This window comes from Trichechus manatus, unplaced genomic scaffold (assembly GCF_000243295.1).
Source record: "Trichechus manatus latirostris isolate Lorelei unplaced genomic scaffold, TriManLat1.0 scaffold00012, whole genome shotgun sequence".
NCBI lineage: Eukaryota > Metazoa > Chordata > Mammalia > Sirenia > Trichechidae > Trichechus > Trichechus manatus.
In genome coordinates, this window is record NW_004443948.1 from 27,213,945 (window position 1) to 27,239,266 (window position 25,322).

The following is a 25,322-nucleotide window of genomic DNA, read 5'->3' on the forward strand; positions in this document are numbered from 1 at the left end:
TCTAATCCTGAATTTTAATATTTACATGATTAAGCTAATAAGACACACTTTTTGGTGAGTTAGTTTTAAATGAGGAGGTAGTGTCTTATTTACCTGGGGAGCCCTGATAGCACAGTGGCTAAGTGTTAAGCTGCTAACCAAAAGGTCGACAGTTTGAATCCACCAGCTGCTCCTTGGAAATCCTATGGGGCAGTTCTACTTTGTCCTATACAGTCGCTATGAGTCAGAATCAACTTGACAGCAATGGGCTTTGGGTTGTAACATAAATACTAACAGTGGGTGGCTTTAAAGAACAGAAATTTAGTTTCTCACAATTCTGGGGGCTAAAAGTTTGAATTTGTGGTGCCGCTGTAGGGAGAGGTTCTTCCTTGTTGGTAGTTTCGGGAATTCCTTGATGTTCCTTGACGTCTGTCTTCCCCCTGTGTCTGTCTCTGTGTCTCTTCTGCTCTTTTTATGATTCAGAAGTGATTAGGTTTAGGACCCACCCTACTCTGGTATAACTTCATTAACATAACGAAACAAAGCCCCGATTTCCAACTAGGGTCATATTTACAGGTACAGGGATTAGGATTTCAACACATGTTTTTGGACAGACACAATTCAATCTGTAACAGGGAGAAAGAGGAACATAATGATTAGCAGTTATTTGGGACTAGGGAACACTTACGGGGGAAAAACGGGGATGGCTGAGACGCCCTGAAGGAGCCTGGAAAGGCCAAAAGAGCGAGCAGAGTGGGAGAGAAAAGAGATGGAACAATGTTCAGTAGAGACAAAAGAAGTGAAGTTAATTTCTCCTACTTCTCAATTTCCTGGAGATTTTTACTTTGGGTCCAGCTAAATACTGTGGATATACATCCCTGTCCCCTCCCTGCCCAGTCCTTATGCCATGATATCCAATTTAGATGGCGAAATGGTATTCTTTAATCTCACATTACTTTTTTTTTGTGATGTCTGCCTATATACTTCGTGTGTGTGTGTGTGCGCATGTGTGTGGTAAAAGTATACATACAAAAATTTGCCAACTCAACAATTTTTACATGTATAATTCAGTGACTTTATGTTCTTCATGTTGTGCAACCATCGCCACTATCCTTTTTCAAATCATTCCACCACCATTAACAGAAACGTAGTGTCCCTAAGCAATGAGTCCCATTTCCTCCCTCCTTGCACCCCTGGTAACAACTTATAAGCTTTGGTCTTTATACATTTGCCCATGTCATATAAGTGGGATCATAGAGTATTTACCCTTTTGTGACTGACTTATTTTGCTTAGCATGATGTTTTCAAGGTACATCCATGTTGTGGTATGTATCAAGACTTCATTTCTCTTTCAAACTGAGTAATATTCTAGTGTATGCATATACAACAGTTTGTTTATCCATTCATCTTTTTTTTTTTTTTTAATCTGCCAAAAGCTTCTTTTTTAAAAAAATATTTTATTGAGTTTTTGGTGAAAGTTTACCCAGCATATTAGGCCCCATTTAATAATTTCAGTACATATTGTTCAGTAATATTACATTTTCCACATTGTGTCAACATTCTCCACATTTCTATTCTGGTTGTTCCACTTCCATTTATCCAGTTCCCTGCCCTCCCCTCCTCTGACCTTCTCATCTATGCTTTGGGGTTAATGTTGACCGTTTGGTCTCATATAGATGGTTTTTTTGTTGTTGTTGTTGTTTAAAAAACGAGCACAGTGCTCACAGGTGATATTGTTTATTTTATGAGCCAATCTGTTATTTAGCTGAAGGATGACCTCCGGGAGTAGTTTCAGTTAAAAATTAAAGAGTATCTCTGGGTGATAGTCTCGGGGGTTCTTCTAGTCTCTACTGGTCCAGTAAGTCTGGCTTTAAAAAAAAAAAAAAAAGAATTAGAGTTTTGTTCTACAATTTTTTCCCATTCTATCTGGGACCATGTATGTGTCCCTGGGCAGAATGGTCAGTAGAGGTAGCTGGGCACCATTTAGTTCTTATGGTCTCTGGATAGATGAGGCCATGATTTGTGTAAGCAATTAGTCCTATAGACCAGATTCTTCTCTGAGTCTTTGGTTTCCTTCTTTCTGTTTTGTTCCAGACAAGTAGAGACCAATAGTTGTGCCTTAGATGGCCACTCACAAGCTTTTAAGACCCCAGACACTACTTACCATACTAGGATGTGGAATATAAACTTTATTCACTATGTTGTCCCAGTTGACCATGTTATCCCATGAGACTATGGTCCTAAGCCTTCAAACCCGGTAAACCAATCCTGTGAGGCATTTGGTTATGTCTATGTGCTTTATTATATATGAATATATGTGCCGCACACACAAACATGCTTATCTATGCCTACAGATACATCTATATATGCACACATATATATATATACATATAGCTTGCTATACACATATATGCATATAACCACTCACTTTCTGAGTCTCTCTGAAATATGCTTTTGAATGTAGAGTAGCTAAAGCAAACAGAAGAAATGATGAAGTAAAAGAGCTGAACAGAAGATTTCAAAGGGCAGCTCAAGAAGACAAAGTAAAGTGTTATAATGAAATGTGCAAAGACCGGGAGTTAGAAAATCAAAAGGGAAGAACTCACTCAGTATTTCCAAAGCTGAAAAAACTGAATTAAAAATTCAAGCCTCGAATTGCAATATTGAAGGATTCGATGGGCAAAAAATTGAACGATGCAGGAAACATCAAAAGAAGATGGAAAGAATACACCAAGTCACTGTACCAAAAAGAACTGGTCAACATTCAACCATTTCAGGAGGCAGCATATGATCAAGAACTGATGGTACTGAAGGCGGAAGTCCAAGCTGCACTGAAGGCATTGGCAAAAAACAAGTCTCCAGGAATTGACAGAATACCCCTTGAGATGTTTCAACAAGCAGATGCTATGCTAGAAGCACTCACTCATCTATTCCAAGAAATTTGGAAGACAGCTACCTGGTCAACCAACTGGGAGAGATCCATATTCGTGCCCATTCCCAAGAAAGGTGATCCAACAGAATGCAGAAATTATCAAACAATATCATTAATATCACATGCAAGTAAAATTTTGCTGAAGATTATTAAAAAATGGTTGCGACAGTACATCAACAGGGAACTGCCAGAAATTCAAGCCAGATTCAGAAGAGGACATGGAACGAGGGATCTCATTGCTGATGTCAGATGGACCTTGGCTGAAAGCAGAGGATACCAGAAAATGTTTACCTGTTTTATTGACTATGCAGACATTCGACTGTGTGGATCATAACAAATTATGGATGATACGGTGAAGAATGGTAATTCCAGAACACTTAACTGTGCTCATGAGGAACCTGTACATAGACCAAGAAGCAGTTGTTCGAACACAACAAGGGGATACTACATGGTTTAAAATCAGAAAAGGTGTGCGTCAGGGTTGTACCCTTTCACCATACTTACTCAGTCTATATGTTGAGCAAATAATCCGAGAAGCTGGACTATATGAAGACAAATGTGGCATCAGGATTGGAGGAAGACTCATTAACAACCTGCATATGCAGATGACACAACTTTGCTTGCTGAAAGTGTAGAGGACTTGAAGCACTTACTGATGAAGATCAAAGACTACAGCCTTCAGTATAGATTACAACTCAACATAAAGAAAACAAAAATCCTTATAGCTGGACCAATAAGCAACATCATGATAAACAGAAAATATTGACATTGTCAAGGATTTTATTTTACTTGGATCCACAATCAATGCCCATGGAAGCAGCAGTCAAGAAATCAACGCGTTGCACTGGGCAAATCTGCTGCAAAAGACCTCTTTAAAGTGTTAAAAAGCAAAAGTCATTTTAAGGACTAAGGTGTGCCTGACTCAAGCTGTGGTATTTTCAGTTGCCTTATATGCATTGAAAAGCTGGACAATGAATAAGGGAGACCAAAGAAGAATTGATGACTTGGAATTATGATGTTGGCAAAAAATATTGAATTTACCATAGACTTCCAGAACGAAAAAATCTGTCTTGGAAGAAGTATAGCCAGAATGCTCTTTAGAAGCAAGGATGGTGAGACTTCTTCTCACATACTTTGGAAATGTTATCAAGAGGGACCAGTCCCTGGAGAAGGACATCATGCTTGGTAGAGTAGAAGGTCAGCAAAAAAGAGGAAGACCCCAACGAGATGAATTGACACAGTGGCTGCAACAATGGGCTAGAACATAGCAACGATTGTGAGGATGGCGCAGGACCCTATGGTCTGTTATACCTAGGATGGCTATGGGTTGCAACCTTTTTGACGGCATTTAACAACAACGACATCCACTCACGTATTTTTTGGTTGTTACTACTGTTGTTGCCAAATTCTATATGTTATAGCATTTACCAGTAGGGTCCCTTAATCTTGTGCAATTCTTATTGTCATCATTTACCTTGACTAAGTCGTACCCACTTCACCCACATTCAGTATTGCCTTTCCCATCACCAAAAATAACAAGTGTCTGGAGAGTGATTCCCCTTCCCCCCGCACCATTACCATCGCTGGTAACCAGCAAAGAACTTTTGATTTCTGTATGTATACCTATTTCTGGTTTTTTATAAAAATGGTATCAAACAATATTTGCCCTTTTGGCTTGAATTATTTAACTCAGCATAGTGTCCTCCAGATTCACCCATATTATGTTTCACGGACTTAGCATTATTCTTTATAATTCCATAGTAGTCCATTGTATACGTATACCAGGTTTTGTTTATCCATTCATCTGTTGATGGGCACTTAGGTTGTTTCCTTCTTTTTGCTACTGTGAATAATGTGACAATGAACATAAGTGTCGGTATGTCTATTCATGATGCTGCTATTAGATCTCTAGGTTATATACCTAGGAGTTGGATTGCTGGATCATAAGGTGTTTCTATTTCTAGCTTTTTAAGGAAGCACCATGACATTTTCCATAGTGGTTGTACCATTTTACAACCCCACTAGGAGTAGATAAGGGTTCCAGTCTCCCCACATCCTCGCCAGCATTGTTGTTTTCTATTTTTTTGATCAGTGCCGTTTTTGCAGAGGTGAGATGGTATCTCCTTTTAGTTTTGTTTTGCATCTCTTTAACGCTAATGATCACGAGCATCTTTTCATGTGTTTTTTGGTGGCGTGAATGTCATCTTTGGTCAAGTGTCTGTTCATGTCCTTGCCCATTTTTTAATTGCATTGTTCATCTTTATCCATTCATCTGTTGACAGACATTTAGGTTGTTTCCACATTTTGGTTATTGTGAATAGTGCTGCAATCAACATTGGTTGTACAGGTTTCTGTCTGCATTACTGATTTCAGTTCTTCTGAGTACATACCTAGAATTGGGATTGCTGGTCAAATAGTAGTTCTACATTTAACTTTTTGAGGAACTGCCAAAATGTTTTCCACAGTGGCTGTACCTTTTTTCATTCCTCCCAGCAATGAATAAGGGTTCCAACTTCTCCACATCCTCACCAACACCTGCTATTTACCTTGTTTATTTGTTTTTTAAATTATTACAGCCATTCCAGTGGGGTGAGGTAGTATCTCATTGTGGTTTTGAGTTGCATCTCCGTAATGACACATGGGGTCACCATGAGTCAGGACTGAATCTACGCAACTAATGATGCTGAGCATCATTTTCTGTGCTTGTTGACCATTTGTATATCTTCTTTGGGGTAAAGTGTATTCAAGAATCTTACATTACTTTTTAATATGTGTGTTATTTTTGATATAGAAAATCCTTCTATAATTTATTGCAATTAAATGTTAGTCTCCCTGTCCTAAAAAATAGGTCTTTTGTATTTTCTTGTTTTCCCTTTGTTTCTTTCAGTTAAGAATTACATTTTAATTATATTTTGTATGGGCCTCAATTATTCCACCTTGGCTCTCCATAAAGCAAAAATACATTTCTATCTTCTTCTACATTTTACTTCTAGGATATTTCATGAAGTAACTTATTTTACTTATAGTCTATAATATTTTATGATTTGTGTATATGTGTTGCACACAACTCAATCAGTTTTTTGTCTTTTGTCTCTCTAAGGTCAAGAAACAGTGAATTAATTCCTTCTGTGCTATATCACTCCCCATAGTGATGCCAAAAGCAGGGTGAGCCTGGAGTCAGGGTGGCTCAGCTAGGCTTGTAAGTGGCCTGAGCAGCCTCATACAGAGTGTCCACCCAGGAAGCTATAAATCAGAGTTCAATAGCATGTGTTTCTCTACAGAAGTAATTTCTGGTCGTTCTTCAGAACTATCAGATAGCATTAATTCTCTTTTTGCGTTATGTAAAATTTGGTGATTTTCAGCTTGCGCACAAAGAATAAAAACAAAAGATAGCAGCGCAGAAAAAATTACAATTCACAACGATTCTATTGACATGATTCCTAAAAGTGATTATATTGTTATGGATTGCCGTTAGTGCTTTTTTCTAAATAAAGTATTACCTTTTCTTAATCCTAATGAAACAGATTTTTTTTTAAACAATGAAATAATCATCTTAAAAGAAAAGCCTGGTGCATTTTTCTGCTTTAATGTGCCTTGTTTTGAGAAAATAGGACTCACGTGTGTATTATCTTCCTTGCTGCCCTAAACAGAGATAATAGTTCAAATTTGAGTGATTTTAAAATTTGTGATGATGATGATGATGACATAAAGTATGGATTTTTATCACGTGAAGGCAAGCTTACAACTACAACTACAGAGAGACTCCTCATGGCTGAAAGTAACAATGACCGTTTAGGGAACATAGAGAACACGTACTGAACGCAAGAGTGCGTGAGTGCGTTGTCTCATTTAATCCTTACAACGACTTCGTCAGATGACTGCTGCTATTTTCCCATTGTACAGATGTGGCCATAGTGCTCAATAAAAGTTAAATAACTTGCCCAACATCACACACCTAGTATATAACCAAGGAACCTTGGTAGCACATAGGTTAAGCGCTCAGCTGCTAACTGAAGGTCAGTGGTTCAAACCCACCAGCCACCCCGCAGGAGAAAAAACCTGGCAATCTGCTCCCATCAAGTTAACAGCCTAGGAAACCCTATGGGGCAGTTCTACTCTGTCCTATAGGATCTCTACGAGTTGGAATCGACTTGATAGCTCACAACAACGGTATATAACCAGTTGCCACTGAGTTGATTCCGACTCCTGGCAACCCCGTATGTAACAGAGTAGAACTCGGCCTTCTAGGTTTTTTTTTTTAATTGTTGTACTTTAAGTGAAAGTTTACAATTCAAGTTAGTCTCTCATACAAAAAAATTTATACGTGGTCATGTGACCCTAATTGCTCCCCCTATACTGTGACAGCACATTCCTCCTTTCCACCCCTAATTTCCCATGTCCATTCAACCAGCTCCTAACCTTCTCTGCCTTCTTATCTCACCTCCGGACAGGAGCTACCCATTTAGTCTCATGTATCTACTTGAGCTAAGAAGCACACTCTTCATGAGTATCATTTTATGCCCCACAGTCCAGTCCAATCTTTGTCTGAAGAGTTGGCCTCGGGAATTGTTTTAGTTCTGGGTTGACAGAGAGTTCGGGGCCCATGCTTTCTGAGGATCCTCCAGTCTCAGTCAGACCATTAAGTCTGATCTTTTTACTAGAATTTGAGTTCTGCACCCGACTTTTCTCCTGTTCCGTCAGGGACTCTCTCTTGTGTTCCCTGCCAGGGTGGTCATTGGTGGTAGCTGGGCACCATCTAGTTCTTCTCGTCTCAGGCTGATGGAGTCTCTGATTTATGTGGCCCTTTCTGTCTCTTGGGCTAATACTTTCCTTGTGACTTTGATGTTCTTCATTCTCCTTTACTCCAGGTGAGTTGGGAACAATTGATGCATCTTAGATGGCCACTCGCTAGCTTTTAAGACCCCAGATGCCACTCACTAAAGTAGGAGGTAGAACATTTTCTTAATGAACTTTGTTATGTCAATTGACCTAGATGTCCTTTGTAGGGTTTTTAATGGCTGATTTTTCAGAAGTACATCACCAGGGCTTTCTTTCCAGGAGCCTGTGGATGGACTCAAACCACCAACCTTTTGCTTAGCAGTCAAGCGTTAACCGTTTGAGCCACCCAAGGATGCCATCTGTTATATAGCAGAGGTCTAACTCCAAAGACTGTGCTTTAAACTACCATATTATGATATAATAACCCCAAGGGCTAGATACAGAAAATAATGCTGATAATGATGCTGAATTTGGGCTGAAAGGAGAGGAAAGTCCATGGTTTTAGTGCCCAAGTTCACTGGTTCTTTATTCTCAGATGTTGACCCCATGATGCCAGTATTTTACTGTTTGTATTTGTTTTCTAGGGCTCCCGTAACAAAATACCACAAACCAGGTGGCTTCAAACAACAGAAATTGATTCTATCACAGTTCTAGAGACTGGAAGTCCAAAATTAATGTGTTGGCAGCACCATGCTCCCTCTGAAGGCTCTAGCGGAGAATCATTCCTTGCTTTTCCCTAGCTTCTGATGGCTTCTAGCAATCCTTGGCATTCCTTGGCTTGTAGCTCTGTCATTCCAATCTCTGCTTCCATCTTCACAATCCTTCTTCCCTCTGTGTATCTCTGTGTCCTGTCTTCTTCTTATAAGGACATCAGTCATTGGATTTAGAATCCATCCTAATCCATTATGACCTCATCTTAACTAATTATGTCTGCAAAGGCTCTATTCCAAATAAGGTCACATTCTGAGGTTCTGAGTGAATGTGAATTTTGAGGGGACACTATTCAACCCACTACCCTCTCCTTTGGCCACACATGGTCAGGAAATACACTTTATTTACCCTTATTTACCTAGGTAGTGGAAGAGGAAAGAACAGTGAAGCCTTAATGGTCCTTAACATGGGACCCTTAGAAGGTCTGCAAATGATCTGTGAGTCCCTCAAAACTAAAATGGCTGTGCTTGTGTGTGTGCGCGCATGTATGTGTGTGTCCATGCACTTGCACGCACAAACCTGTTTTTGTGACGAGATGCTGTCATTGTTAGCTGCCGTACAATCAGCCCTGACTCGTGGTGACCCCATGTGCAACAGAATGAAACACTGCCCAGCCCTGTGCCATCCCCATGTCTGGTTGTGGATTGGACCTGATCCGTAGGGTTTTCATTGGCTGATTTTTGGAAGTAGATTTCCAGGCCATTCTTCCTAGTGCATCTTTGTCTGGAAGCTTCACTGAAACCTGTTTAGCATCATAGCAACATGCAAACCTCCACTGCGAGATCAGTGCTGGCTGCACTTGAGGTGCATTGGTGTCAGTTGAATGCTGGTCTCCTGCAAGGAAGGGCGAGAATTCTACCGCGGAACCACCACTACTCCCTGTAAGGAGGTGGTCCATACATTTCATCAGATCCTTGAAGTTAACCACTGCTGTCTTCAGGCCACGTGTAGCATTAAACTAACTCTGATGCTTCTGCCACTGACCCACCAAATTACGATCCTGTGTTAAGGTTAAAATAATAGCCACTATAAAAACAACAATCCAAGTGCCAAAGCTGGTGCTAGTCTCTAAATGGTCTGTTTTCAGCAGCAAGTTCTTTCCTGGAGACCACGCATATGCGTTGCACATGTGTGAAAGAGAGAGCGTGCATGTGTCAACATTTTGATTCTAGGGACTTGAAGGAATGATCATGTATACTACATAAATATATCCTGGTCTCAAAGGGAATATCCCTTAGTAAGCAGAAGAACAAATAAAAAATTGTTGTTTGTTGGCACTGAGTCAGCTCCACCTCCTGGCAACTTGACGTATAACAGAACGAAACGTTGTGTGGTCCTGTGCCCTCTTCATGATCGCTGGGATGCTTGAGTCCATTGGTGCGGCTCTTGTATCCGTACATCTCATTGAGGGTTTCCCTTGTTTTTGCTGACCCTCTACTTTACTAAACATGATGTCCTTTTCTAGAGATTGAATTTTCCTGACAACGTGTCCTAAGTAAGCAAGCCAAAGTCTCTCCATCCTTGCTTCTTAAGAACACTCTCAAGTCCTATCCTAGACTGAATTATAAACTGTAGGGGCAGGACCCTCCTGGTGATGCTCATGCTGCTAAAGTTTGAGAACCAGTGCTGTATGCTTTTGATAGTATCCAGAAAGAAATAAGAACAAAGATTGAAAATGTTATCTAAGTTGGAGACTCATGGTTTCCAAGTGGAAAGACTGACATGCCTCTTCCTCCAATGGGCTAGTCCTCTCCACTTCTGTCCTTCTCTCCCCCTGTCATACCTTAGAGCTTGCATTTGCCAATATCTTCAAATGCCCAGGTATTTCACTCTGCCCACTTCCTCCTATCATTCTGGCTCATTTCCTCTAGTACCCAACTCCAATAGTTTTTTAACTGCTCATGGACTTCAATCCATTGCTCTTAGCAACTTTTCTGTTTCCTCTTGCCCCCGTTAGTGTCCTCTCTCACTTTTTTGTATAGCAACAATTCTTTGGTCAGTTGTTATAATCATCCTTTTGCATATTCCCCAATTCTTTTGCCCCTTTCTCGCTTGGCAAGCCACAATGAAGATAACTCTTCACCTGCTTTGCGTCTGCACCCATACAGCTGGATGTGGCTTAAGAAAAATTTGCAACCATCTTAAATGTTTTCACTTTAAGTTCATAACCACACATCTCAATGGATACTTAATGCTGCCCCGCAGTTATAACATGCAGCCCTTGTCCATTCACTCTCCCACTCTCCGAGATGAGTAGTTCATCCTTTCTATTTCCTCTCATCAAACTCACCAACCTCCCCCCATTCTCTCTCAGCTGATGATTTTGCTTTTCTGAGAAGATTGAAGTAAATAAGAAGGGAAACTCCAATGACTTCCTGCTACATCCACCCACTGCCAAATCTGCCCCATGTACTCAACCTTCCAGCCTGTTACTGTACATGAAATTCACTCCCATGTTTCCATCTCAAGTCAATCCTTTCTGTTGTGTGTAGGTTTCTCCCCTTCTTGTCTACATCAGGATATTGCATCAGCAATTCTCCACTCTCCTACGTCATCAATTGTTTAAGGTCTACTGGAAGTTTGCCATCAGCATGTAGACAGACTGTTATTTCTCCTACCTTAAAGATAAAAATGTGTGTGTCCGTGTAGAGACAGACAGAGAGTAAAATTTATAATTATATCCCAGATTTTATTAAAAATATATGCATAGGTATGGACAAAAAGCCTGGAAGTGTATGTATGAAAATGTTAATCTCGTGATGATTTCTGTATGATAGAATTATGATTTTTTCCCTTTTGTTATATATAGTTTCTATATGTAAGTTCCACACATATTCCTAGAAATAGGAAAATAAATAAATTATATACATATATTTACACACACAAATATCTGATCTTACTTCCCACCTCACATTAATTCCATCAGCAAATCCTATTGGCTCTGTGTTTAAATTGACCAATTATATTCAGAATCTGCCCACTTTTCCACTGCTACCATCTTGGTCTGTGCCACATTTACCTCTTGCCCAGATTACTACAATAACCTCCTAACAGGTCTCCTTGACCCCTCATCATTTACTGTCAATAGAAGAGTGAGCCTTTAAAACATACATCAAACCACATCACTTCTCAGCTTAAAACCCTCAACATCAAAATCCTTGAAATGTCCGACTTTGGCTGCTCTCCCCTCCTGCCTTTGCCTTCATCTGCACAGGCTTCCTCACCGTCCCAGTCTAGGGTCTAGTCACGGGCTGTTCCTCTGCTTGGAATGCTCTTTCCCAGAGAACCACATGGCACATTCCTTCCCTCTTATAAATCTTTGTTCAAATGTCACCTTCTAAATGAAGAGTTCTCTGACTGCCTAATTTTAAAAGTCACCCTCCTGCACCAGCCCCCTCCCCAGCACTCTCAAATCTCCTCATACTCTGTTCTTCTGTGTTTTCATAGCACTTACCAACTTCTAACATACTGTTTAACTTATTCTATTTCTCGTTTGCCTGTCTCCCCCTGCCAGGTTATAAGAACTAAAAGGGGAGGGAGTTTGGTTTTGTTCACTGACACTTCCCAAGAACCACACCTGGCACACAGAAAGTGCCCAATATATTTTGGAAGAAGTGGGTAGTTCATGTCTCCACAATTTGCATGGTCACAGAGAGCGCGGCTGCAGTGGAATCACGTGGCTTCGGAAGATTATGGGTTACACTTTCTTATATAATTTCTGCAGATTTTTTTTCTGTAGAGCAGTGAGGTCGGAAATCAGGAAGAATTCACAGAGCGGTAGATGTCTGTGTATATGTGTGTAGTTAAGTATATAAACCATGTGATTATTTGAGTATGAAGTTATTCCTAAGACCTAAGAGTAAGACATGGCGAATGGGCTAAAAATGAAATGGAGTGTGGGTGTGTGTTTAATTGTTGGAAACTCAACAAAATACGGGAAGGAAACCTATCTAAAACTCCAGACTCCGGAAAGTCACCACCCATTCTCCTTAATAAACAGAGCACAACTCTGTTTCCTCAGACAAGTCCCCCAGTACACATTTGTCTTTGGAGCATAGTCGTAAACACGTCTGTAAAATGATGTCTCTTCTTTAATGTAAAATCTGCTTAAACGTTTTTTGGCATCTTTGGAAAAAAAACTTTTTGTTCTTTTTTCCCTTGCCTTTCTTTTCTCTCTTCTTTCTATTTTACACTAGCTTTTATTCTATTTCTATATTTCTAGCTGTACATGTGGAACTAAAAAAAAACTATCTATGACAAAAGAGAAAAAAGAAAGCCATTATTCTATCACACAGAAATCACCACTGTGTTAATATTTTCACATATATTCTTCCAGGCTTTTTGCCCAAGCCTATGTGTATCTTTTTTTTTTTTTAAAAAAAAAAACAAAAAACCTGGGGTTATATTATAACTATTGCTCTCTCATTTGATGTATCATGTAATACCCTGCATTCTTTTTAAAAACGGCATTGAATTTACTTAACAACAATATTAGAGGTAGGGAAAGGATTTTAACATAATTTATCTTCTAGCCAAAGATCCTGTGTTCAATCTGAACGATAAATCATTGCAGGCCTTTTAAAGACAATTTCCTTACATGATTCTTAAGAAAAAATATCCCATTGTAGTAGAAAGAAACCAAACAGCCATTTTACAGTTTGCTCTTTAGATCAAACTATTTGAATTGTAGGGGAAAAAAATCTCAGGAATATGAAGTTGACACTCTCGATAGACTGAAATATTCTTGAAAAATATTTATAACCAAAAGTGTCCATTTGGTAACTTGAAGCTGTTGTGGGCAGGCAGGCACTGGGTTTCCCCCCTTCGGTCATCTTGCTTGGACAGTCAACAGGGGGGGTTCTTCTGAAGGTTCCAGGAATTCCTTAATGACACCACTGCAGTAAATTCCTATAAAAAAGTGACCTTAGTGAACTCGCTACATTGATTCAGTTAAGCTTGATGCCAAGATTAAGTCTTTTTAATAATTTATCGGGATCCAAGTAAGGTTATAGGCAATCATTTTGTAAGTATCAAGTTTATTAGAAGACCATATTAGGTTTGTATTAACACATCCATAGAGAGGGTTGGGAGCCCTGGTGGCGCAGTGGTTAAGCATTCATCTGTTAACCAAAAGGTCGGCAGTTCAATTCCACAAGCCACTCTTTGGCTCAGTGGTAGAATTCTCGACTTATATGAGGGAAACCCAGGTTCAATTCCTGGCCAGTGCATCTCATGTGCAGCCACCACCTGTCTGTCAGTGGTGGTTTGCATGTTGCTATGATGCTGAATAGGTTTCACTGGAGCTTCCAGACTAAGACAGACTAGGAAGAAAGGCCTGGTGATCTACTTCTGAAAATCAGCCAGTGAAAACCCTGTGGATCACAATGGTCTAATCTGCAACTGATGATGAGGATGGCATAGTAGTGGGCAGCATTTCGTTCTGTTGTGCGTGGGGTCACCATGAGTCGGGGCCGACTCCACAGCAGCTGGAAACAACAACAAAAGCGGGTTGACGATGAAGGGATCTGAGTGGCATGTCCCATGCTGGGGAAGCATCTCTGGGTTTCACAGTATGGCCTGGGGTGGACTAAACACCTTTCTTAGGCACTAAATTTCAAACCCCCTCTGCTTACCTCCATCCTGGCACTCATCACATTGGACTGAGATTATAGGATCTTATCTACCTCTTCTGCAAAACTGTGAACTCCTTGAAGACTGAGACTGGGAATAATAAGATAAATAATTAACCATAGCTGCCATTTGTTAAGGACTTACTGTGTCCAGGCATGTATGCTTTGCACATATTATTATTGTGTTGTCAGACTCACAACAACTCTATGAGGTGTCTTCTCGTTTTATAGATGGGAAGTCAGGCTCAGAGAACTAGGGAAAGTAGCGTAGTGCCACGTGTTATCATGTGGAAAAGCTATAATGCTTCCAAGTCATCTCTGGGTTTTGCCGACCTGTGCCTGTTGAGGTAATCTATGAACGAATGAATGAATAAAATTTGAAGGGGTAAACTTAGAATATTTTAAAAAATTGTTACCTACTTAAATGTAAATTGACAGGAACAGTTAGAAAATAAGTATTTTTGTTGTTGTTTCTAGAGGCTCTTTTAGCCTGCAAATACCCAAAGAAGACACTGTCATCCCGATTAGAGTGGAAAAAAGTTGGGCGAAGTGTCTCCTTTGTCTACTATCAACAGGCTCTTCAAGGTAAGTAGTTGTAGACTTGATGAGAAGAGAACACCAAGTACAGCTGGATCCTTTAATTTACAAATGAGAACAGAACATGGCTGATTACTAAAAATGTGTTTTTGTAAGTGTGAGATGAAGGCAACAGTGACTAAGACCTAAAACTCAACAGTCACGGAAATAGAGGACATAGGTCAGAAATATGTGAACCCCAGTGTGTTCCCGGACCCTTCATTTCTCAGCTCAGTCCCAGAGGGTGCAAGATATAATTGTTATTTCTGGCCCAGTAGATTAAATTCTTGAGAGAAAGAAAGAAAAGATAGTATGGGGTCTGGGAGGAGGAGTGCTGCTCAGTGGTAATAATTTAGCCTACTTCCATACCTCCTTCTAGAAAGCGAGGCCATCACGGAGAAGCTTAGGGAGTTAAGACAGGAAGGTAATTACAACTACCATCATTAAGTGTTTTTTTTTTTAAAAGCTGTCATACATTTTTTCCACTCCTACTCTTCCTGTTGAATTTGTCATGAACGTTGAATTTAAAATGTTGATAACAATGGATAAAATGCTATAATGTCTTAGATCTGCTTCCATATAGTTCAGTGGTTAGGAGTGGAGGTGAAATAAGACAAGCTATCACTTGAGTATTGTTACAGCTGGATGACAGATATTGTTACAGCAAGGTAATGTTGGCGTTTATTTTATTATACTCTTTAATTTTGTGCATGCTTGAAATTATCCACATAAAAAAGTCTTAAAGTTAAAAATACAATTTCAAAATTATAAAAAAAATTATTTTAAATACTATGTTTAATTTTAAAGACTTAAACAAGTGAAAACATGGAAGACTCATAGAAAATTTAAAATATCCCTCTGGTTTTTATCTGTCAAGACAAGGCTACAGGTTACCAGATGCTAAAAGTACAAGCATCTTCACTGGAATTTTCTACAGCTGCCAATTCTGGCAGCCACACTTTACAAAACACTATTTTAGTTCAATACATATTACTATATATATTTGAAAAATAATAACCAAAGAATGTTTTCAAGGCTTCTCACCTTTTCTTCTATAACAGTATTATGTGGACCACCACACATAAAGTTTACTGTCCCAGTCAATTAAACCAATCTCTCCCATATCCTTTGAAGACGAGAATTTTTTTTTTAATTGTGCTGTAGGTGAAAGTTTACAGCTCAGATTAATTTCTCATTCAAAAATTTGTACACATACTGTTTTGTGATATTTGTTGCAATCCTCACAATGTGACAGCACATTCCCCCTTTCCACCCCAGGTTCCCTGTGTCCATTTGTCCAGTTCCTGTCCCTTCCTGCCTTCTTGTCTTGCTTTTGGGCAGGAGTTGCCCATTTGGTCTCGTATGTTTGATTGAACTAAGAAGCACGTTCCTCATGTGTGTTATTGTTTGTTTTATAGGCCTGTCTAATCTTTGTCTGAAAAGTGGGCTTCAGGAGTGGTTTCAGTCTGGATTAGCAAATGAAGACAAGAATATTTTTACAGGGGCCCTAGAAAGAGGGAATGCGGCAGGAAGGAAGGCCAAATTCTTTAAAAATAAAATATGGAAATATGGAAATGAACTCTTTTCTGAATAGCATGACATTCAAAAAGAGAGAGAGAGAGAAAGTTAAAAAAGAAGCATCCATGTAGAATTTATTATTTTTTAAATTAAGCTTATTAATAGAAAAATAAATGCTTTTGTTCACTGAATGAAGTGACTTGAGAAAGATATTGTGTAGAAAGTTACTTTCCCTATTATTAACATCATTGTTTTCTTTTTCTAAAAGGTGATTTTAAAGATCGAGCTGAGATGATCGATTTCAGTATACGGATCAAAAATGTTACAAGAAGTGATGCTGGGCAATATCGCTGTGAAGTTAGTGCCCCAACTGAGCAAGGCCAGAACCTGGAAGAGGATATGGTCACTCTAGAAGTATTAGGTGATGTGCATGTGTGTGTGTGTGTGACTACTATCCTCCACCCCATCTCCACCACCCCAGCCCTGGGGGCCAGTAAGGCACTCTTATCTTGACCAGTGACTGTTATAACCAGTAATAGAAGCCACAGTTGCCACCCTTCCTGCAAGTCCCAGCTATTTCACCCCATCTCCTCATAGACTACTGAAGCTTTGCCACTGCAATTTTATTATCACAAAATCTCTCTTCTTTTAAGATCAAGGGAATTCCTAATGGTCCTTCACTGCACATAGGAGCATTGCCCCAAGAGTTCATTCTGCAATAGCTTTTGTCATATGTAGTCTTTCTCCTACCATATAAAATGGAATCACATGAGATGATGGAAAAGCAATAAAATAATAATAATGGTATCTAGGACCAGGGGAGGGGTTGGGATTATTGGTCAGAAAAGGAAATTAGCATTTATGGTGCAGCCAATATGTGTTAGGCCCTTTCACATATGCAATTTAATCCTTGCTGCCAACCTGATTTTTACAGATGAGGAAATAGAAGTTGAATGATTTTCCCAAGGTTGCACAGCTGGTAAGTTTCTGAACCAGTATTTGGATCCAGATGGAGTTAAGGCCAAAGTCAGTGCTCCCTTGCACAACTACTGACCTATGTTTAGTTACTATGAGAATCACTGATAGATATTAAAGGCTCATGACAACAATCTAGTGAAGGCAAATGACCACTTCTCCTTCACCAATGTTAGTAGAAGGTCTCAAGCAAAGGAAATAAAACAATTCCTCTTCCTTTTTTTAATGTCCTACAGGCTCTTTCCGGAATGTCAGTGATGTGCTAGTATAGAAGAAATCTAATTAAGAGAATCCTGCAGTACTGGTCTGACAGAGGTTGGAGAAACCTCGAGAGTATGGCCCTGGGATGCCCTCATAGCTCAGTAATGAAGTCACTCCCGAGGTTCACCCTTCAGCCAAAGATTAGACAGGCCCGTAAAACAAAACAAGACTCAATGGGCACACCAGCACAGGGGCAAGGACAAGAAGGCAGGAGGGGACAGGAAAGCTGGTAATGGGAAACTCAGGGTCTAGAAGTAGAGAGTGTTGATGTGTCGTGGGATTGGCAACCAATGTCACAAAACAGTATGTGTATTAATTGTTTAATGAGAAACTAGTTTGCTTCATCTAAAGTACAATTTAAAAAAAAAGAGAGAGAGAGAGAACCCTGCAGGAGATTAGGTTAGTATATTAATTTTCTATTGCTGCTAACAAATTACCACAAACTTGGTGACTTAAAACAACACAGTTGTTTAGCTCACAGTTCTGTGGATCTGAATAGGTTTTCTGCTCAGGGTGTTACAAGGCTGAAAGATGTTACAAGGTATCACAATGTGTAGATTGGGCTAAAGTCTTCTCTGGAGGCACTGGGGGAAAATTCTCTTCTAAGCTTATACTTGTTGTTAGCAGAATTTATTTCCTTGTGGTTGTAGGACTGAGGTCCCCATTTCCATGCTGGCTATCAGCCTGGGGGCCATTCTCCACTCTGTGAGGCTTCCCACATTCCTTGCCTCCTGGCCCCCTCTATCTTCAACCCAGCAAAGCCAGTCAAATCCTTCTTGGGACTAGAATCTCTGACTTTACCTTCTGTGAATATCCAGAGAAAATTCTCTGCTTTTAAATTGCTTATGTGATTAGGGCAGACCCATCTGTGTAATGTCTCTATCTTAAGGTTAGTGGATTTGGGACCTTAATTATATCTCCAAAATTTCTTCATAGTCATACCTAGATTAGTGTGTGATTGAATAGCTAAGAGAAGGTATGTGTATACCAGGACCAGGACTCTTGGAGGACCTCTTAGAATTTTGCCTACCACAGTCACATCTGGGTTTTCCTGGATATTAGATCACCTAGTAAAGTCTGGTTTACTTTACAAATTCCTGGCACCAGAATAGCCCTAACTCCTAGAACAGGTATTCTCTAGCATGGACAGCTCTTGACCAGTGACTGTTACAACCAGTCACAGAAACCACAAGTGCCACCCTTCTGCAAGTCCTAGCTATTTTCCCCCATCTCCTCATAGGCTACTGAAACTTTACCACTGTGAATTCATTATCACAATGACAGTGAATCGCTGCCAGCCTAGACAGAATGAGATTTCAGTTTGAGTACAGGCCTGAAAAATATACTTAGGTTTGACTTCTACTGAATATAGTTGATAATAAAACATTAAAACCCTTGGTAAGAGGGAAAAAAAAAAAGTAGAGATGTTTATTTAAAAAGGAATAGGTGTAAGATTAGCTGAGGTAATGCTCGCTGTTATAACAAAAAAGCTCTGAACGCTCAGTGGCTTAACATAATACAAGTTTCTTTCTCACTTAAGTGAAGTCTATAGTTGGGGGAGAGGTAGTGGGGAAGTGGGGGATTGGAGTTGTATTGCTCTGCTTCAGTAAATCATTAGAGACACAAGGTAATATAGGTTCTGATGTCTTCCATACATGGCTTTCTAAGATCACAAAGGGTGTTGACACCTTCTTGGTAGTGTGAGAAGGCAAGAAGCAGTAGGAATGGAGGACCATGCAGGACATTTGTACAGGTCAGGCCTAGAAATGGCATATACCACTTTTACCCACATTCCATTGGCCAGGACTCCTGCATATGGCTCCATCTAGGTGCAAGGGGGCTGTGTGCCCAGGAAGAAAGGAAATAGGTTTGCTGAAAAAAACAGCCAGTCTTTTCCACAGGTGTCCAATAAATACGTATTTACCTGGTTGTTAAAATCCTTTAGCTTGTAGATAACCACTACCATTTGACTTCCATTGTTCAGTGGCTCCAGCAGTCCCATCATGTGAAGTACCCAGTTCTGCTCTGAGAGGAACTGTGGTAGAGCTACGATGTCAAGACAAAGAAGGAAATCCAGCTCCTGAATACACATGGTTTAAGGATGGCGTCCGTTTGCTAGGGAACTCAAAACTTGGCTCCCAAAGCACCAACAGCTCATACACAGTGAACTCGAAATCTGGAACTCTGGTAAGGTCATTTCAAGCATTGACCTAATGACTTATCTTGCGTTTGAATAAAAAAAATTATTAGAACTAAAATGACAGAGAATAAAGAATTGATACATTATTTGGCTGAGTGGGGAAAGGGGGGTTTGCAGGGAAGATGGTGGTAGCTGCACAGAAAAGAGATAGAAAGGACTGGAGAGCTGAGCTCACAGAGTCTGCACTCGTGACCTGAAGCAGGCCAAGCCTGACTCATGATGTTGGATGCAGCAGTTTGCTACAGCTACCTTCCTGGCCTGGAAAGTTGCTAAGTGCAGTCTCCCGTTTATAACACTAGGGATGCCCTGCCCACCCCTTACCTCCCAACCCTAGCTATAGCAAAGGGCGGTGAGACAGTGACAGCAATGACTAGAGCCAAGCTGTGGTATGATGTCTGGATCATTAAACTCTTCCATGACAACTAGATCAACAACTATTGACTCTGTGACTTAAGTATCTTTTACTTTAGATTTAGCCCAAAGCCATTGTCGGTGAGGTGATTCTGACTCATGGCAACCCCATGTGTTACAGAGTAGAACTACTCCATAGGGTTTTCTTGGCTGTAATCTTTACGGATGCCGATCTGCAGGCCTTTCTTCCGTGGTACCATAGGGTAGGTTCAAACCGCCAACCTTAGGTTAGTCATTGAGCGCAAATTGTTTGGGCCATCCAGACCTAGAAGTAGCCCAGATTTTCTAATTGTCTCCTCTTTAAAATACCTAATTGAAAAGTCATTCCAGGAGTATCGATGGAAATCTGTGCATTAAGTCTTTAAAGTTAATGACATTTTAAAATAAAAATATTTTTATTTTCTTATCTCTGACTTATGGGGGTAGGGGTGGGAGAAAAAAAATCATTAAGCTTAAAGCTTTTTTGATCAAAGTAATATCATGTCCATTTTAAAAGTTTGACTTCCAGTAATGCAAAGTCATCATCACAACCATCATCAAAAAACCTAAAAGGCCTGGTAATAATATTAATAAGTTTTAAAAGGAGGGTGTAATGTTTCTTTTCATTCTCTCAATCTAGAAGCTCACAATAACTGTCTGAAGCTATATCCTCTGGTAAATAATAAAGCATACTGATAATGTGGCTCAGTGATAAAGCTGATGGGCAGATGTGGCTCCTTCCCGAGGAATGCCGTGTCTCAGGCTCTTTCCACAGTCAGCAGGTGCAGTCAACAGGTCCGACCGATTTTACACGGAGAAATTGGGCAGAAAACCTGCCATCACACTTTGCTATATTTACTTTTCAAATTTATTTTTTTCTTGGAGCAGGTGCTAAAAGCCCCAAGACAAGTCTGAAACGATACAGAGTCACTTTCCCCAGCTAGCCTCCGTTCCTGAAATATCTTTTGATGCCAAAGGAATGCACCAGGGTTGAACTAGGAGGGGTCCTTTTGTGAGAAATGAACAACAGAGACCCCAGGGTATGGGCGACAATGAATTCCTTTTAATTACCAGTTATAATGTGCTAGAAGGTCATTTTTGTTTAGTCTAACTCATTGTTTATGCATAACCTTGGCCCTGAGCTCACGGTGGATATTCTAAAGGTATGGAATATGGCTTTTGGGGAGTGATCAGTAGATCTCAGAGTGACAATAAATGAGAAAAGCTTTTTATCCCACCAGGTTAAAGTATATAGAAGAAAGGGAAAGTAGGTGGTGGGTATGGAAAAGTGAAAGAGGAAATGGAGGTAATAGACAAATCCCTGGCTACTTTTAGGGACATATATTACATGAGGAACCAAGACAATGAGGAGGGACACCTCGGAGGTTGGTGACTCCCGTGGACGAGGTCAGCAGTGATCTGCAGTACTGAGGATATGACCAGGAGACACTGAATGAGCGATTCTGAGCGCCCTTCTCACCCTCTGTGCTGGTCCTGGCAAGGTCCTTTAAGGCATCCATAACTGGCTGCATTTCTCTCCTTTCTTTCTTCCTCCCCTCTGTCTTTCCCTCCTGTCTGAGAAATTCTCCAAGGGGTAAAACTACTTGTAAAAACTACGACACCTATTATATCAAAGTCTCACTTTTCAATTTCTCTGGGAGTAGAAGGAGCAAGGGCTGACTTTATCTTTTCAGAATTTTCAAAAATTCTTAAACTGTCAGAGTCTATAATCCGATTAACTCACCGATTAAGATTTCAAACCCACCCAGAGGTGACTCAGAAGAAAGGCCTGGTGATCTGCCTCTGAAAAGTCACCGCCTTGAAAACCCTAGAAAGGCACCGTTCTACCCTGGAACACGTGGGGTCACCATGAGTTGGAATTGACTCGATGGCAACTTTTTTTTTTTTTTTTGTAAGATTTCCTTAGACCTTACAGTACTTCCTAGTAGTAGTTCTGGGTCTTTAGAGGAAATGGTAATTGCTGCTTCAGGGAACTCACTTGTAACTTTGGAAAGTGCATTAACCCTTTCAGGCCAAGGAGACATTCATTTATAAACAAGGTGTTTCCTGGGAATTAGAAACACTTGGCATATTTAATACTACTATGTGCTATAATTTTTTAATACTACTACGTGCTATAATTTTTTTTAAAATATCCACTGCCTATCTAACCATTAAGGAGCCCTGGTGGTGCAGTGGTTAAAGTGCTTGGCTGCTAACCAAAAGGTAAGTGGTTTGAAACCACCAGCCACTCCATGGGAGAAAGACGTGACAGTCTGCTTCCGTAAAGAGTCCAGCCTTGGAAACCCTACGGGACAGTTCTTCTCTGGCCTGTGGGGTTGCTGTGAGTCCGAATGGACTCGATGGCATACAACAACCTAACCAAACTGCCGCCTCAGTATCACAGAAAAAGAAACTGCTTTACATTCAAGTCTTTCTCTGTCACATTCAATCGGAGGCCTAGCTATTTATTCCTCGAGGTTGTGATGGATTTTTGAATGCACAATAAAGGTGCAAAGTCCCAAGTCATGAAAAAGGAAAGACGAACTTTACACTGTAATTCAAGGAACATGGTTATTTTGAGAGTCTACTTGTAGCTTTTTTTGCTCAAAAATGTGTTTATTTTTCCCTCCACAAATAGCAATTTAACACTATTTCACAACTGGACAGCGGAGAATATTCCTGTGAAGCCCGTAATTCTGTGGGATATCGCAGGTGTCCTGGGAAACGAATGCAAGTAGGTAAGCATGAAACACTGGGAGGAGCAAACAGTTTGCAGTTGGGGTGTGTCAATATTCAGGAATAGAGGGAGCATGGGCTAAGAAAGGGCCGAGCAATTTGGAGGATGAACAGGAGGAAATGTTCAAAATTAGCTTGACAAAATGCAGAGGAGCAAAGATGCTGTTTTTAACCCATCTCCCAAACAAACTGTCCTAGTTACCTAGTGTTTCCATAACAAGAAATACCGTGAGTGGGCGGCTTTAAAGAACAGAAATTTATTTTCTCACTCATCTGGAGGGTGAATGTCCAAATCGGGGTCCTGGCCAGGTCAGTCTCTTCCGGGGTCTCTCTGCCAGTTTTTGGTGTCTGCCAGTGACCCTCGGCGTTCCTCCGCCTGTTGACATGTCCTCGCGTGGTGTGTCTTCTCCAGGTGTGCGTCTGTCTGTTCTGCTCTGTCTATAAGACATCACTCAGAAGTGATTAGGTTTAGCGCCCACTCTGTTCTGGTGTGACCTCATTAACACAACAGAAGAAAACCCTTACTTCCAAAGAGGGTAACATTCACAGGTGCAGGGGTTAGGACATCCACATTTTGGGGCAAGGACGCAATTCAATCCATAGCGCAAGCCAAGAATATTTAGCCCTGTATTTAACAATTTTTTGAGTTTTTCAAATAATTGTTTTTAAAATATGCCTTTCTATTGACACATGAGTAGAGCAAATCTCTCTTTCAAACCAAAGCTAAGAGTCTTGCAGTCTGTAAGTTTCTGGAGGTCAAGGAGCTTGTATGGGGGTTTGAAACCCGGCTCTGCCACTTGCTAACTACATAATGTTGGGCAAATTACATAATTCCTCTGTGTCTCAGTCTCGCCAAAGTGGAGGTAATCATATAGTTTCCTCAGAGGGATGTTATAAAACTAAAATAACCAATAATTGAAAGTGTTAGAATAGCACCGATACATTATGAGCAGTATAGAAGCATCAGTTATTTTAGTTGTTGCTATCAGGTGGTTGCTAATTTTTTCAGTCCCCTGAAATATTCAGTTCATACTTATCCATGAGTAGACTCTCAAAAAAATGTCTTGAATATAGTTATGGATCTAGGTTGCTATAAAGCATAGCTGCCATATATTATATTTCACAAAATAAGTTGCTTAGAGTCCAATAAAATTAGCGCTCAAGAATCTTTTCTAGGTGGTGAGAATATCAGAGCACAAATATATGTTCTTCGTTTTCATTTTATTTTTTAAAATTTGGTTTAATTCTTCCTTGTATGAAAGCTGTATGTTTAGGAAATGGGTATGGAATAGAAAAGGATGTGCTAGAGATGGCGTGAGAGGAGTTAAAGGTCACTCAGGAGGGCTGCACCCGGAAGCAGAATACCAAGGCTTCCCACGGTTCAGGGGCTGATCCTCAGCTTTGCAGGGTCAGAATTTCATGTTTTCAGTGCACTTCGAGGGTGCGCTGATCTGTGTTGTCTGTAAAACAGAGGGTCAGCGAAAAAGAGGAAGACCCTCAATAAAATGGATTAACACAGTGGCTGCAACAATGGGCTTAAACATCTAGCAACGATTGTGGGGATGGCGCAGGACCGGGCAGTGTTTTCGTTCTGTTGTACGTGGGGTCGCTATGAGTCGGAACCAATCTGACGGCACTTGACAAACATCAACAACATACTGTTAAATTCTTAGCATATTTTGTAAAAGAAAATATGTTGTTATTAGACGTCCAGATATTCTAAAGTATAAGATATTCAATAGAATATTCTAAAATTGCCTAAATAAAATGTTTAGATGGATTCACACGTAGTTGAAGCCCACATGCAGAGCATGCTAATGAATGTGTTATAGGCAGAAAGGTGTCTAATAGTCTGTAACATGCTTCTTTCCTTAACAAAGTCATGCTCATCATTTTACGAATGATGTGAATGAAGGTATTCTTGGTATAGTTCCCTATTTGGAAAAGATGCTAAGCTTGGAATGTTGAGAATCTAAATCTTGGGCAACATAATTAGCATCAGAAAAGGTTAGTAACATGATAGTGATTTCAAACTAGGGTCGAAAATATCCCATTGTCTTAGGACATCGTAGCAATAGGAAAAAGCCTCAGGGGCCTTAATTTATTTTACTCAATGGGATGACAGTTTAATGACATGTAGATATGCTTGCACACGCACGCGCACGCGCGCGTGCGCGCGCACACACACACGAATTCAAAAAAGAAGATGTTTCTGACCCTTGAATTTACAGAATAACAGAGGTACAGACTTTCTCTGAGGCTCAGTGAGTTTTCCATTGTTAAGGAAATTGATGTTGCAGATTCTATAGAGGAATTTTAAGTAAATTTCGGGGTGTGACAGCAGATTAAACTCAACTTCCAAGATCACTTCAGTCCTATGAATTATTACCTAATATTCAATCCTATGAATCCTCTGAATTATTATATGTCCAAACAAATGTAAGCAAATACCATACATTTTATTTCTGGATCATAGCACTTTTCTAAACTTAAGATTCTTGCAGAACGATAAAGAACAATGATGAAGCTGTGAAACGTCGTATAACTTGGTGGAAGCTAGAACTTATTATGCTGAGTGAATTTAGACAGGCACAGAAGGACAAATACTGTATAAGACCACTATTATAAGAAC

The 25,322-nt window shown here is 40.1% G+C and overlaps 1 protein-coding gene across 1 annotated transcript in view; it reads left to right on the forward strand.

Moving 5' to 3' along the window:
- The window catches only part of JAM2 (junctional adhesion molecule 2), a 78,099-nt gene that overhangs the window by 39,269 nt on the left and 13,508 nt on the right, over positions 1 to 25,322 (forward strand). The window contains exons 4-6 of the mRNA XM_023726675.1: positions 16,394 to 16,546; positions 19,346 to 19,548; positions 22,593 to 22,692. Of these exons, the coding sequence (XP_023582443.1) occupies positions 16,394 to 16,546; positions 19,346 to 19,548; positions 22,593 to 22,692 (456 nt within the window). The remainder of the gene's footprint in view (positions 1 to 16,393; positions 16,547 to 19,345; positions 19,549 to 22,592; positions 22,693 to 25,322) is intronic.